General features: G+C 37.1%; 1 protein-coding gene across 1 annotated transcript in view; it reads right to left on the minus strand.

Moving 5' to 3' along the window:
- The window catches only part of THSD7B (thrombospondin type 1 domain containing 7B), a 975,852-nt gene that overhangs the window by 381,822 nt on the left and 576,675 nt on the right, over positions 1-17,355 (minus strand). Inside the window, exon 12 of the mRNA XM_056117681.1 lies at positions 17,024-17,127. Coding sequence (XP_055973656.1) covers positions 17,024-17,127 — 104 coding nt within the window. The remainder of the gene's footprint in view (positions 1-17,023; positions 17,128-17,355) is intronic.

A 17,355-nucleotide genomic window follows, 5' to 3' on the forward strand; every position in this document is an offset into this window, starting at 1 on the left:
CTTATTACCTGCTATTATATATAAATCCATATTTATACTTAAAATGAATTCAGGTTTCTTAAAGTGCATGTAAGCTCTATGTGCTTTTATATGCACTAAAATTATTTCACATTTACTCCTAAAATAATGATATGCATAGTCCTTGACAAAAATTTTAAAATTATGAAATCTGAAAAATTTAGGAAGACATTTAAGATAAAAGTAATTTCCTAATTATGTATAAATGATATATTTTGATTGATTTTTAGAATACAATGACCCAGAAAATATTAACTGTACTAAATCTATGATCGATTAGTGAGAAACACAATGACTATAAAAATTCTAATTTCTGAAGATCTCTAATTTTTATTAAAAATTAGGTTAATTTTGGGGAATAAAATATTTCTATATTTAAAAGTAAAACATTGCATTTCAGTAAATATCATATGTTCATTTATGTTCCTTTTGTTCAGCTATGTTAATGTAAAAACTATTTTAAAATAAAATACCTATAACATTTTAGGAAGTATGATTAAGAACATGGATTTACCTTATATACTAGATTTTCCCCTCACAGAGAAAATAATATGTATTTACTTTTATAATTAGAAAACACTAACTGTAAGTTAAAAAACTGAGGAACTACTATCCATAATAATAAGGCAATGCATTTAAATCAGTAAGGATTAACACAATTTTACATTTTGTAGCATAATGTGAACTTATATTTTAAATGTCCCTCTCTTTCTATGTGGATAATTGCAAATGCATTTCTGAAGATTACACACCAAATTACTTTAAATTTCTTTTGAAAAGTGAAATTATGGTAGGATAAATAAAGGAAAAAAGATTGAATTTATAGTGTGTAGATAGGATAATATTGGTTTGTCCCTTCGCCCTTCCTGCAGGGAGCTTAAGTTTCTTGGGTGACACCCATCAAGATGCTCCCGAAGCACTCCCATTCCTCTGTGTTTATTTTCAACCTTCCCTCTGTGCTCTGCTTCCCCTGTTAATCACCTATATCCCCAAATCAGACCCTGTGACTTGTAGCAGGGTCTGATTCTTGTCAGATTCTTGTCTGAATCTTGTCAGATTCTGCTAAGGACAATGAATTTTTAATTTGTAAGTGAAATAGTGTTTTTCTCTTTCCTTTATGTCCTTTGCATAGTTTACTTTAGAGCAATATCATTTTTGTATAGACACAAGAAGATGTAAAAGTAAGTAAAGTAAAGGCCCTCCCGTTGATCATCGATTTGCTCGAGCGGGCCCAGTAACGTCTCCATTGGAGACTTTGTTGTTACTGTGTCTGGCATATCGAATACTCTCGGTAGCTTGCCGGGCTCTCCGAGAGGGGCGGAGGAATCGAACTCGGGTCGGCCATGTTGGCTGCGTGCAAGGCAAATGCCCTACCCGCTGCGCTATCGCTCCAAGAAGATAGTTAATGCTATGCTTTTGTAATTTGGGAGTTAATTGACTCTGAAGAATATTTACTCCTTGGAATCTGTCATATTTACGTATTTAAGCCTCAGTTGCCCTTAGTTTCTAGCACCCCAAAAGCGGGGTCCCAGCAAAGGAACTGGATGAACCAGGGCATTCTGTAAGCCACCCAGCACCAAAATGGGATGAGCCAAGTTATTATTATAACTTATAATAAGAGCATGGTTATAGACAAATTCTTTCATGATCCAAAGAGAAGTGACTGGACACAGAACTTGCTAAGGTTAGGAAGTGCGAATCTGGCCTAAGGACTGTAGTCCGGGATCTACAGCGAGATGTGCCCAGGAGAGCCACTCTTTAAGCTTAATATATCTCTTACTGTGTTCTTACAAAATGACTAATATTACTACAAAGTAAATTTAAGATGATTGTTTAAATGTTAATGGACTTAGGAAAGAAAAAATACATTCATTGATGAAATTCCACCTTTGTGTAAATCTCTGGATCTTCTGATCTCTGAGCAAAAGGAGATCTTTGTCTTAGAAGTGCTTCCCCAAAAGGAAGGGCTTTACATATGTTGATTGCGCAATCTGACCTATGTGTAGTGGTTACTTTCAACCCTTGGAGTTTGGGCTCTTGACTAAGGCTGCAAAACTGAGTATGGGGTGACAAGCATGAGGGACAGGAGGAGATGGGAATGAGGGGCAATGTGAGACTGGAATAGGGTGTTCAGTAAAATTGGAATCACTGTATCACTGTCATCCTGTTGCTCATTGATTTCCTCAAGCAGGCACCAGTAACGTCTCCATTCGTTCTAGCCCTGAAATTTTAGCAAGTGCCACGTTGGAGGCTCTTTCGGGGTCAGGGGAATGAGACCCATCATTGTTACTGGGTTTTGGCATATTGAATATGCCAGGAAGAGCTTGCCAGACACTGTCGTGCCTGCAGGATACTCTTGATAGCCTGCCAGGTTCTCTGAGAGTGAGAACTAGACAGTAAGAAGTTGGGTGGATACATTTGCTTCTGGGAGTTTAGTGTAATCCCATCAATGGCCAAAACCCAGAGATTATAAAACCCAGCTCCCGGAAGAGAATAAGGCAGAGTCTCCTGCCCCCACCCCTGGTTGTCCTCACCGGGGCCCCTTGGAGGGGGGTTGAGTTTCCCTGCCTGCCCCAAGCAATGTCCTGGCAGCTGAAGACCTCCAGAATTGAGCCACAGCCATGCTCAAGGCCACTCTCCACATACTCGGATGAGCCTAACGCATAAAGGAACAGGCAGAGGAACCCAGGTGTGCAGGACCCGGGGCTGAGATCTCCAAGCCTGCCTGGATTGGAACTAGGCCTCCTTCACCCAGATCTCCCATCTTCAAGTAGCTAGGCGTTAACATTCACCAACTGCCACGGCACTGTGTAATCCCATGAATGGCCTGTTGGGGTGGGACTGAGCTGTCAGGGTGAGCCCATGTAGACTGCACTGCACAACGGGCAGAAACATGAAAATGGGCAAAATTTCTCCGGTGTCCTGACTAGTTTAGATGAGGCTGAACATTTTCCCCCTTCAAACTGCCTTAAGTAAATAATTTCAGTATATTGTAAGGGGCAGTTTTCCTTTTCTCACAGAAACCTGGCCGGGCTTTGACATGCAGATCTCAGGTGCTAGCCAGGCCTGATCTTTGACAAGTAGATCCTGGGCTCCAATGCAGCCTAGTCTTTGGGATGCAGATTTCAGTTTGTCTTTAGGATGTAGATTTCAATGGAGATGTTACTGGGCCCACTCAAGCAAATTGATGAACAATGGGAGGACAGTGACAGTGACATTTACAATTGTTAAATATACTGATATTCCCATTTGATTTCCCTTAGAACATAAAATGTGATCAAGCAATCCTATCCATGAAGCAGATTATTTTGGAAATAATAATCAAGCGTTATCTTTTTTCATTCATTACATAATGTAGATAAAAATGTTTTATTATTAAGGACATTGACAGTAAAACATAGAGATGCTTCTGTAAGAACTAATGTTCAGCATTTTATTGCTCAGTGGAGAGAACAGATGTAAAATATTATATGATGTCATGCTTTATAGATTATAGACATTTTCTTGAAAACCATAACAAATCTATATAGAAAGTTAAAAGCCCTATCCATCATTGACTAGTGCCAAATCAATTTCTTAGACTGAGTAGAGAAAAATCCATACTACAATAGTAATTATTAAGGGTTAAAACTACTTATAACATTTATGTTTGGTGGTCAATGAAAAAATTTTAAATGTTTTTGAACTATTCTATGAGAGTATCTTGTTTCATGAATTAAAGATATGTATATTTTTCAAAATATGTCTGTGTCTTAGAAAAGTAGCTCACACTTAAACTAAAATCTTATCACTTATATTCTTATTTTAGATTTTTGACATAAAATCTAAGTGCAATCTTTCAGTAGGTCATAATAAAATGCAAATCTCAAAGCACATATGTTTATATGTGCTTAAGTTAGACAATACCAAAGAGCTGAGTAAAATTTCTGTAGAATATTTTTTATGCAAGAGAAGTTAAGTATTTTGAGTTCGAACAGTGTGAGGAGAAAAAATGATATACAACTTCAATTGCAAGGTCAAGAAATTTTCTGTAATAGGACATAGCTTTAAGTATTAAAACTTTCATATGCATGGGATCTCCCTTTTGATTACTAAAGGATTTTCTTTTAGTTATTGAAGTATTTCTTAACCAGTACATATGACTTTACTTTTTTCCCCTCAAATCTGCTTAAGCTGAACACAATATAAAATATATGCAAAATGACAATGAGAATGGGATATATCAAAAAGTTTGGAAACACACTCTTCTATAACTTGATAATGACAATAAAACACTTAGCATTAAGAGATTTAAAGGAAGGACAAAATCCTAATTGAAAGCAATAGCTCAGGGTATGCATAACATACATTTGCATAGCCTAATCTTACTTGGCTAACTGTTAAAATATTGTAGGATCTGTATATTTCCTTTTTTTTTTTTGAGGGGAGCCCAGTGGTACTCTGGACTTACTCCTGCTCTCAGCTCTGTGATCACTAATGACAGGCCTCAGGGGATCATTTGGAGTGCCAGAAATTGAACCCAATTATACAAAGTAAGTCCCCTACCTGCTTTAATATCTCTGTGGCCAAAACTCTTCAATATTAATTAAAAACAAAATATCACAAAATCCAGAATTAAAAAAAAGAAAGTAGATATGCCACTAATGAAAAGACTTTTTGTTTTCAGAAGATAATGTTCTACTTAAGACTGAAATATTTCCCCCAGTCCATTTACTGTTGTGCTCTGTTTGATAATGGAGGCTCATCGATTTGCTCCAGTAGGTGCCAGTAACATCTCCATTCGTCCCTGTTGCATGCTAGTGTAGCCCAATGGCATCTGCTTGCTTTAGGAATATGAAGAGCCTCAAACCGATCACTCAGGGTCTTGACGAAGAAGTCTGACCATCTCCTAGGTGGGCGGCCACATGATCTTTTGACATCCCATGGAATTCAGTCGGTAATGGTTCTAGTCCAGTGGTCATCTCTAAATCGCATTAAGTGTCCAGCCCATCTTATTTTCGTCCTTTGGCAAATGAGACAGCATCCCTGATCCTCAATCGTCAATGGAGGTCAGAACTCCGGATTCTTTCTCTCACTTGAGTAAAACCTGATACTCCAAGCACAGCTCTTTCAATTCCTCTCTGGGAGATCTGATTAGTGTTCTCATCCTGTTTTTGCAGGACCCAGGTCTTTGAGGCGTATGTTAATGGGGGAAGAACAGTGGAATTGAAGAGATGCTCGGAGCCAGAGCTTCTTCGTCCTCTTAGCTATTTCTGCTATGCTCTTGAAGACATTCCAAGCTGCTCTCTTTCTCCTACACAGCTCAGGTGCCAAGTCATTTGTCATGTTGAGTTCTCCGCCTAGGTACACATAACTGTTGCATTCGGAGACGTTCATTCTGTTGAGAGCGAATAGAGCGTCAGGAACAAGTCCGTTTCTCATAAACATCGTCTTCGTGAGATTCAGCTGGACTCCCACCTTTCCACACTCATGGTCGAAGTCGGCCAGCATTTGTGCTGCTTGGCTAATATTTGGTGTTATTAGAACGATGACATGAGCAAAGCAGAGGTGGTATAGTTGCCGACTGTCTATCTTCACTCCTATTCCTTCCCATTCCAGTTGTTGCATGACGTTCTTTATATGTGTGTTTTATTATATTTTATTTTATTATATTTTATTATAGTTTCTTAATATTTTTGTGTTTTGGTGGTAGAAAACTGGAAGTCAGATAGCTGGTCAAACTGTGCTTCGACTGTAATTATTTTTTTAATTTTATTGAATCACTGTTAGTTACAAGCTTTCATATTTGGATTACAATCACACAGTGATCAAACACCCATCCCTTCACCAGTGCATGTTCCCCACCACCAATCTCCCCTTTCCCACCCTCCCCCTGACTCCATTGCAGACAATATTCCCCATACCCTCTCTCTACTGTAAATTTTTGAGCAATCCCATATTACTTTCATAGGGAGAGCATGATATTTTCACTAACAGTAAATGACGGTTGTTTTTTATTTCCTCACATTCAACCTACAATTGCCCTATCCATAAAACCTCACTCCTGTGAGATTATACATTGCTTTTGTGATTTGTGTTTCTATGATATGAATAATGAATATCTTTTCATATGCTTATTTGCAGTGCATATATCTACTTATTGGAAGTCTCTATTCATTTATTTTTTTCTATTTCTTTATGGGTTGATTTTGTTATTGTAGTTGCTGAGCTCTGTGAGAGCTTTTGTGTAAATGTCTTGTCCCAATCAGTAGAATGACATTTGATTTTAGACTGGGCTTCTTTTTTGGTTTGTGTGTTTGCTTTTGTTTTTTAGGTCACACCCAACAGTGTTCAGTGTTTACTTCTGACTCTGAGCTCAGGGATTACTCCTGGCCAGGATTGGGAGAATATATGGGGTGCAGAGAATTGAATCCAGGTCAGCTGTTGGCAAGACAAGCACCCTACCTGCTTTAGTATCTTTTCATGACCTACCCTGGATTTCTTTTGGCATGTAAAAACTTTTTTTTATGTTATACAGTTCCATATGCTTATATTTGTTTGTGTTATCTTTGCCTTGAGACCAGGTTATGAAACATGCCTTTGCGGTCAGGTCCAGAAGAGTTCTGTTTATGTTTTCCTCAGTACATTTTAAGGTTTCTAGTATAATTTAAGGCCTTTAAATGGTGTGATATACGAATTATTTTCATTTTTTATAACTGGTATCCAGATTTCCCATTGTCATTTGTTGAAGAGGTTTTAGGGTTTTTTTTTTTTTTTCATTTCATGCACCAACTTCTTTATCATAGATTGCACTGTAGCATTGTCCTCCCGGTGTTCATCAATTTACTCAAGTGGGCCCAGTGACATCTCCATTGTGAGATTTGTTCTTGTATTTGGCATATTGAATACATCACAGGTAGCTTGCCAGGCTTTTGCCCTTTGGGCCGTCTTTATATATCTGAGGATTCGTCCCTGGAATCTCAGTTGAGATCCATTAGTCGGTCAGCTTCTCATTACTACACTCAATGCTCTCTTGATCACTTTGACTTTGGAGTATAGTTTATTTATTTATATGGTTTTGAAGTCACACAGTGGATCTAAGGGCTTGCTCCTGGTTCTGTGTTTAGAGATCACTCTTGGTGGTTCTCTGGGCAGTGCTGGAATCAACTCAGGTGAGTGCCTTAACCCATTTACTATTTCTCTGGTCCCAGTAGTTTAGCTTCAGATCAGGGAATTCAATAACATCTTTATGGAAGTGGAATAATTTTCCCAATTATAGACTGAAAAATTGAGGCAAAGAAAGTTATAGCAGCCTGATTAAATTAATATTTTAGTTAGCAGCAAAACTATTATTTTCTCATTTTAAAATAAACTTTCCATCACAACAGATCACTTCTAATATTAGGTTTCACTCTTTCCCAGTGTTTTACAGAAAGAACTGGCATCAAGTATAATTTTAAAATACATTGTTCAAAATACATCCTATTTTTTAGTATTATTCTAGCATACTCAAATATTGTACCTCTCTCATTTTGTTACTTATGTCACATTTTTTGGTGTCAATGTCACTGATTCTCATCAATATAAAGTTTATTACTATTTCTGTTTCACTTTTTTGTTAAAAATGGTTTCACATATATTCATTCCAAAATTTAGTATTCTTTTATAAACCTTCAAAACGTTTTTGAAGTATAGCAGTCACAAAGCCTTAGGGAAGTTTAACTACTTTAAGTTCCTACTTTCACCATCTTGCTCCAAGCTTGATCATCCTGTGTACCTGTTGAGTTAAATTAACTCTAAAAGGATTTCTTAAATTCTCAATTCTTATGAACCTAGGATAAAAGGCTTCTTTGGTTAAACCCTGTGAATCCTTCATAACAAGAATGCCCAAATAGGACATTTGTTTTGCAAATTTCATATCTATTTAAATTCTGAGTATTGGTGAGGCTGAGTTTTGATGTTTCATGTTAATTTTTAGAGCCTCTAGAAAAAGGAGGGCCTCTTTCTCCTCTTGCCCTACTAGAAAGATTATTGAAGTATTTGATTCCCTTAGAAATGCTAATAGAAATATTAAAACATTGGTGAAATCTGATCTTACTCGAAAATGATCCCTGGGCTAAACAGAAATGAATACCTAGAATTCTGTAACTGAGATAAGAAATTCTCATCTATTTAAAGAGACTACATTCTAGTCCTCTAGTATTAGACAAAAGAAGCATAATCTTATTACTCTTACAAAGTTTACAGTAGACTTTGATATTCATATTAGCTTTCCTAGAGGGAAGATGATTCTGTAACTAAGAACCATGCAGTAAGAGAGAAAATCATTGCTCCTTTTTTTAGTAAATGACTGCATCCCCCAAATAAAAAGTGGTGGTGTGTGTGTGTGTGTGTGTGTGTGTGTGTGTATTTATTTAAACCTACACATATTCATGCCTAATATCCTTTTAAATAGGGAAAATATCTGCTAGGAATACGAACTGCAGAGAAGTTGAATGATTAGTTACTTGGAAGTTTGATTTTGTTTGTTATTATGTAAAAAGAATACAGAAGTTGACATAATAAAAAACTTCTGAGTGTACTTCTTTTAACATTGTATTACTAAAGCACAATGCCATAGGATGCTTATCTCCTTTAATATTTATTTTGAATTTAAATAGATTTTTTTTGGAATTGAGTATATATTACCTGCAGCAACCACGAAACCCATAAATCTAAAACTTGCAAAATAAATGAAAATCATCTACCAGAACTATATTCAGTTTATCAAAATATAATCTTTTCCATAAGTTCCACATTTTATTCTCTAGTTTAAATCAACATTTATGGTATTATAAAATCATTCTTCAGTTTAAAGTTTCAGAACTCTATAGGGTTGCCTTAAACTGACAATTTCATTGCTATATTCTAATATGATCTTTCTTTTAATTTCACATTTCAAAAATTAAACATTAAACATGTTTTAAAATTTATTTAAAATATTTACAACCATTACCGGTATTACAATAATTTTGTAATTCACAGTGTTTTAAAACAATTAAGCTATAAAATGACTGGCAAAATATTTGTAACCAATAATGTTAGTCATGTTGGCTGCATGCAAGGCAAACGCCCTACCACTGTGCTATCGTGCCAGCCCAGCGATAGCACAGTGGTAGGGCGTTTGCCTTGCACGCAGCCAACATGGCCGACCCGAGTTCGATTCCTCGGCCCCTCTTGGAGAGCCTGGCAAGCTACCGAGAGTATCTCGCCTGCACAGCAGAGCCTGGCAAGCTGCCCGTGACGTATTCGATATGCCAGACACAGTAACAACAAAGTCTCCAATGGGGATGTTACTGGGCCCGCTCGAGCAAATCGATGAACAACGAGAGGACAGTGATACAGTGACAGTGATAATGTTAGTATCAGATGATACTTAACAAGCTAAACTAATAAAAATGAATGCATTCTAGGGCTTTATATATAACTCAAATAACTGGAGCATAAACTTTTTACTGGAGACCTGGGTTAGATCTGCAGCACCAAATAGTCTCAGAGCATATGCCCAGATGGAACGATGAGCTCGGAACCAAGAGTAGCTCCTAAGCACTGCTCATAAAGCCCCAGCACCGAAAGTCAAACAAATGGCAGTCAAAATGTTTTGCACATCATCATTTAGGTGTTAAAGACAGAAATGCAGCGAGAAATATGTTCTCTATCTTAATGATTATCATTCATGCAAATAACATAGGGGTCATGTGTCTATTTTCCTATGAATATTATCTGATAAAAGCAAATGAAAATTTAGATATGAACATGCTTATTGACTAGGTCAAAAACCTCAAAACCCTGATTTGGGATTATAAATTGTGTCTTGGCATGCTTCTTAAAATTGTCATTAAAAATATTTTCCAATTGAAGAAGCATTTACATATGTGCAAGTTGTTCCTGAATATATCTGGAAATATCCAGAGCTTGTAATTAATGTTTACTCATTTTTGTTAACAAAACGAGTGAAAACAACGGCCCTCATTCCCCTGAACCTGAAAGAGCCCCCAATAGGGCAGAGTTAAGAAAGATGAGCAAGGAGAAGCTGATAAAATCTCAGGGCTGAACTAGGCTGCCAAAACAAATAAGGAATAAATTTACTGTACATTCAATGCACATATGCTGGCATCGAAAGCAGCCATCAAGGATCTGATGGTGCAAGCACAGAAGATCAAGTACTACATCACTGGTCTGACTGAGAATAGAAGGCATCAAATGCCTCACGCCACTTTTGACACTACAAAAGAACTGTTCCTCTGAAGTTGCAACAAAAGAGGCGGTCCTGGTGCCGGTGTCCATGTCAAGATGAACTTGGCTATGAGCCAAGTTCATTCAAGTTCATTCAAATGCCTAACATCCGAATTGGATGCTTATGCTTGTATAGATATTGATTACTGCCAGCAGTTTCTGTTTTCGTCGTCTATGCACCAACATCCAACTACGATGAAGAAGAAATTGAGAAATTCTACATGGAGCTGGAGAAGTTATATAAAGAAGACCACACCTTCTACAAGATCATTATCGGTGATTTTAATACCAAGATAGGACCTAGAAGATCACCCAAAGAACTCCACATTGGGGCCCACGGTCTAGAATGGAATGAACAGGGTGAGAGATTGTCTGAGTTCATCATGTCGACCAAAACCATCCATGGTAACTCACAGTTCCAGAGGCCAAATCTAAATGTTGGACATTGGAGTCTCCCAGTGGACAGTTCCACAACAAAATTGACCATATCATATTTAATAGATGGTTTTGTCTGACCAATGTCACTGTTGTCCCAAAATTCCAAATGGGATCAGACCACCGTCTCCTTCATGCAAAATTATACTTAACAAAGCGGGAAGAAAGGGCTGTAAACTTTAACAAGAGAACTCCCCAAATGACCACCAACTGGGAGCTCTTTGGCACTATTGCAGAAACATGGGAAGATGCTGTCGTTGACAACATTGAAAAGGAATATGATCAAATGGTTCAGCACCTCTGATTGTGCAAGGAACGCCAAGAGAGAGATAGCCACAAAAAGAAGCCTGTCCTCGAAAACTCACCATTCTACAAGGAAATAATCATCAATGTAAAGAGAGGGGTTCGGGAAGGTGATACCATTTCACCGAAATTCTTAGTGCAACCCTTGAGAACATCACGTGATGACTGGAATGGGAAGGGATGGGAGTGAAGATAGATGATTGGCAACTACACCACCTCTGCTTCGCTGATGACATAGTTCTAATAACATCAAAGATTAGCCAAGTGGCACAATTGCTGGCCGACTTTGGCCGTGAGTGTGGAAAGATCAGACTTCAGCTGAATCTCACGAAGACAATGTTTATAAAAAACGGACTAGTTCTTGACTGTTCCATTTGCTCTCAATGGAATGAACATCTCTGAATGCAACAGTTATGTGTACCTAGGTCAAGAACTCAACATGACAAATGACCTAGCACCTGATCTGTGCAGGAGGAAGAGAGCAGCTTGGAATGCTTTCAAGAGCGTTGAAGAAATAGCTAAGAGGTGAAGAACCTCTGGCTCTGGGCACATCTCTTTGACTCCACTGTTCTCCCTGCACTAACGTACACATCAGAGACCTGGGCCCTATGATGAGAACAGGATGAGAACTCTATTCGGGTCTTCCAAAGAGGAATCGAAAGAGGTATGGTTGGAGTATCAGGCTTCACTCAATTGAGAGAAGGAATCTGGAGTTCCGACCTCCGTTGATGATCGAAAATCAGGGACACTGTCTCTTTGCCAAGGCATCGGAAATCAGATGGGCTGGACACATAATGTGATCTGAAGACGACAGCTAGACTACAGCTTTTACTGACTGGATTCCATATTATGGCAAAAGAACACGTGTCTGCTCATCTACTAGATGGTCAGGTTTCTTCATCAGGACCCTGAACAAACGGTTTGAGTCTCTTTGTGTTCCTCTAGTGAGCAGACGCCATTGGGCTACGCTAGCACTCGACAGGGACAAATGAAGACATTACTGGCACCTGCTGGAGCATTTCAATGAGTAATGGGATATCAAGTAATCAAGTGAACTCATTTTTGTTAACATTTTACTTTAAAAATAAAAAAGTCTCTACTTTCCTTTCTCTTATCTGTATCTAAAACAAAAGTGGAATGAGCTTTGACTACTTTTGTTGTTGACTATTTATTGAACAGAGGGTTTGTTTGTTTATCAGCTTCTATTTTTTAAATTGTTGTTTTGGGGGCAGCACTTCTGGTTGTGTTCAGGGCTTACTCCTGGCTTGACATCAGGGATCAATCCTGGCAGGACTTCAGAAGCTATTTGAATACTGCAAAATGAACTAGGGGGCTCTCTTCCCCCTATCCTATCTCTCCAGCTCCTATTGATCAGAGTCTAAACATACATAGTTTACTCTCTGAAGATACTGACATGACTTCTTTTAGTGAGGGAACTCCCAAATAGTGCTCAGAGGGTCCAGGTCTCCTCCTAGCAATTTTCTATACACCAGTGAGTGGCTCAGTGCAACGTCCCAAGATGCAGTGCTGATTTGTCACTGAGGTTCTTGGAATCACCAGGCACCGGGATCTTAAGATCATACCCAACCTCAAGACCGCAGGGCCTCAAGAGTTACACATGTCAGTGCTCCAGGGAACATGTGGTACATGGGACTTAACCCCTATATTAAATCTCTGGCCCTCACTTATTAATGTGCTCAATGCGGAGAAAATGACAGACAATGCACGTGTAAAAATAAGTAACTTTGTCTTACTATATGTGGAGAATAAAAAGTCCAATCATCTAAAGATACTCTCTTCATCATTTCAAATGCAAGAATACTTGGCGTCAGAAAGAATAACATCAGTAACTGATTGGCTGTTTTGACATTTTATTGACAGTCATAATGACTTCATTATTTAAAAAATGTGTGTTTTGCTGCATTACTGTGTTTCCAGACAAACGTTGCTTGATGAGCTGATGATGGGTTAGCATCTTAATTTCTAACTTTCTCACCATGAAGACATCACAGAGAACAATTTTCATTCAGAAATTTAGATGTACAAAATGAATGGATTCCTCTGAATTCAATTTATGTAATGTGTTTACTTATCTCTGTTTTATACAAACATGTAATTTAAATTAATATAATTTATATAAATTTGTAAAATTATAGAAATCAATTTAAAATTTAAATCACATTGGAAGCATAGGAAATAAAATTTTAAGTGTATAAAATAAAGAATACTCTGCTAAAATATTAAATGCATACTAATATTTACATCTTTCAACATAAAGTAATTTTTTAAAAAATACTGATTAAACTGCTGAGATTTAGAATGCTGCAAATGATGGTTTCATATGAACATACTTGCAATTCTAAATCCATGACTATTCTCCCTCTCCGAACTTTCCCCAAGGTCCCTACCCCAAAGTCAATTTCAATTCTGTAGATCAGTTTTTCCACTGTACAGCCGTTGGCCATGTTGCTAACTTGTTAACATGAGTATAATTGCCCCCCAATTTAGAAGTTTCTTCCTTTTTTATTTTGCTTTTTGGGGTCACACCAGCGATACACAGGTGTTACTCCTGGCTTTATGTGTTACTCCTGCCTTTGCACTCAGGAATTACTCCTGGTGGTGCTCAGGGGACCATATGGGATGCTGCGAATCAAACTCAGGTGGGCCTTGTGCAAGGCAAATGCCCTACTTGCTGTGCTATCGCTCCAGCCCCAAAATTTAGAACTCTCAACTAACCTTTTCAATAACTTTTCTTACCTATTTCTTTTAATATTGGTAATCAAGAACTTATTTTGTTTTCAATTTTTTCCCTAATAGCCACCTTTTTCTTAAGAGATCACTGAACAACAACAAAAAGTAAATAGATTCTATCAAGACTATTTTACAAACAGCCCTCTCAAGGCAACAAAAACAAGTTAAAGAAAAACAAAAAAGATATGACAATTATTAGAGAACTGCCTCTTTGGATACTAACAAACTTAAATATAAAAGTGTAAAAATAATACAAAAGAGACTTCATGAAAGTCAAGGATATTTTATGACTACTTTGATCTCTAATGACTTGTCAATGTACCATTGATACCTACCTCTACGCTTTACTAGAATATACTCACAAGCATACGAATGAGAGCACAGCTCTAAGAGAAAGCTATTGACAAGTTATTCAAGCCCATATCAACTCATAGACAAATTTACCCCTCTTCAAATAATGCATCATTTTCACTATTTTGTTGTTTATTTATTTATTTCAGATATTAGGTTCTCCCCTTTAAGGGGAAGTTTTGTCAAGGCATTGTAGAATGAAGTGTATTCCTTCTGCATTCTCATTTACCAGAAAAGCTGAGCCACCATCCTCAGGGGTACATTGTCCCTAAGTAGTCTCTAGATAATTCCTGGATTTATGTCATACCTTTATTCCTATTCATACCTTTATTCATATTCAAATAAGAAACCAGGCAGAAGAAATGCTTGAGTGACCCTGATGAATGAGCCAGCTAGAGCAATGGAACCACAACTGTCCATCTCCTTTTTTTATTTTTTGTTTTGGGGCCACACATGTTGAATGTTCAGGCTCTGCACGCAGGAATTACTCCTAATGTTGCTCAAGGGACCATCTGGATGCCAGGGATAAAACCCAGGTCAGCCTCATGGTATTGTAATGATAAACACATAGGATAAAACCAATTGTATTATGCTATGGGACTTTAATGGATTAGATATCATGAAAGGCCTTTTCAAAGGAAAAAGGAAAAACATATTAAAAAATATATACATACTTTCTACATGCAATTCATAGATGGATAAAGCTAAAAGAAACTCCGGGGTTCAAAATAAAGTGAAAGTTAGGAAAGCAAGGTAAAGTAAAGGAAGTTATTTTCAACCTGAAATTTTTCAATAAATATGGGAGACCTATGTTACTACTTTCACAATAAATACACATCAGAGAAAAATATAATACTATTTTGGTAGGTTGTCAGAGACAGAAAATTAGAAATTGGAAATTTTGTGACAAAGAAATACATAGGACAGTGGTATGTAAACAAAATTTTGAATAAGAAAAAAATGCAAACATATCTGTGTACTGTATACATGTGCTTAGCAAAGGTTGATCTCATAGAAGAGGATTTTGATACACAAAGAAGAGGATTCGGTTAAAAAAAAAAACAAACACCTTCCCTATGGATGACAGTAACCTTACTCCAGTTACCCTAGCCATAACACTAGGTATATGAAGATGCAATGGTGGAAGAAATGGAGGTGATGCAAGGAGCAAACTGGCATCTACTCCCCAATGCTAACTTTGCTTTCAACAGCACTAGCTATCAAAATTCCCAGTAGTCAGTTACCAAAAGTTACCGAGTACCTGATATGGTATACTTATTCTAAGTTATTAACAAGTTACATCAGCTTGGTTGATTACATGAGAGCAATTTCAAAAGAAGTTTTTTAGTTTTATATTCATATTGGAATAGAATATTATTCTGAATGTAAAATTTCCTTCCTGCATACAATGCTGTCTGCCAATACTAAGATACTTAGACTTATAGAATCCTCCGCCCCTCTCGGAGAGCCCGGCAAGCTACCGAGAGTATTCGATATGCCAGACACAGTAACAACAAAGTCTCCAATGGAGACGTTACTGGGCCCGCTCGAGCAAATCGATGATCAATGGGAGGGCCTTTACTTTACTTTACATGGTATTCTATACCATGATTCTGATCAACCACACTACAGCAAACAAAATCTTATAATGTGCCCAGACCTCCAGATTTCACTGGTAATACCATGTTTTTTTTGCATTCTGAAATAGCTAAGAAGGCAGAGGGTTATTGTAAAGATTCACTTACAAAAACAACAAGGTTGAAATATCTTTAAGGACCAGGAAAAATTTCCTAAAAGGGTGTGAATAATCTGAATCAGTGCCCAAAGCATAGTGCTATTTTTCTCCCCTAGCTGGGATTCACAGGTCCAGGGTAGAAATGGCAGTGGTACATTATCCCTAAGTAGTCACTAGATAAATCCTTGATTTCTGTCCATAACAAACTTAGGCTCTGCTTACCAATAGGTGTTAGTTCTAAACAACACGATTATTTTCATTAAAACAAAACAATTATTCCACTGAACAAGAAAGTAATACTATGTCCCATTCATTTGGATTTCCTATGCCTCTGAATCAATGAGAAAAAAGAGTGCTGGCTGGAACGAGTGATCCTGGTATTTACTATAACCTAAGCAAAGAAAGAGATGAGATATGTCTTTTAAGAGAACTGTGAAATAACTGTAATACAGTTTATCCCACCAGATTTAATTTGACTACATACACACACACACACACACAAACACATATATATGCATATATATACATATATATATGTGTATTGACAAAGTCATCTTGTTTTAAGGATGAAGCACTTTTACGTTTTATCAAGTCTCATATCCCTGGCATCTGGTTTATGAGTGAAACAGAAAAGTGAGCAGCTTGATACATCTCTGGGTTGCTTTTCTAAGATTTCAATATGCATTGAGACACTGATGATAGGAGCTCTTTTTATATTCCAAAATGTGTTCACAATATCTTTCAGAATTGTAAATAGTTCCTTTCTATATATTTCATATACAGAGCACATATTAAAAATTTAGGTAACAGTTATATTTAGATCATTACTTTTAAGATTAGTCAAATGATTATTTCACCCATGATTCATTCAGCAAATCATTTAATAAGTGCTTATAAGTACAATGTGTAATGTTAAATGATCCTTCATTGCTCAGCTAATATCCAGCAATCATCAACAACATTAGCATTTTGGTGTGCTGATGACTGAAAATGGGTATTTGTTTGCATTATATTAGTCCTCAGGTACACGAGAAATGATCTAATATCAACATTAATTAAAACCAAACCAACTTGAAATTCAATGAAAATGAATAATATAATCCCTAATCAGTTTATAAAAGAAAGATCATTTTACTTTTACATTTGAATACGAAAACTATTTTAAAAACCACTTACCTCTTGTTTGCACTCCCTTTCCACATGCTTCACTGCTACCCATAATTCCCTGCCTGACAGACTCTGGCACCAGGTAACAGGGGCTCCATTTCTGGGGATTCCACCTGTGATAACAAAGAACGAAAGACTAGCAACACCACCACGACACACGTACTTTGAAAAGTATTGAAAATAGAATAACCTGAAATCTAAAAGTATACAGCCAGCAATTTAATAGGAGGAATTTGAACTCAATGTCATAACATGTAGCAGGGGAAAGGGGAGGAATGACAATAGTCCATTCTGTCCACATCATGGGCACTACCATGATTCAATGTTTTGAAATGTATATA

The sequence above is a fragment of the Sorex fumeus genome, unplaced genomic scaffold (genome assembly GCF_029834395.1).
Source record: "Sorex fumeus unplaced genomic scaffold, SorFum_2.1 ptg000035l, whole genome shotgun sequence".
Lineage (NCBI taxonomy): Eukaryota > Metazoa > Chordata > Mammalia > Eulipotyphla > Soricidae > Sorex > Sorex fumeus.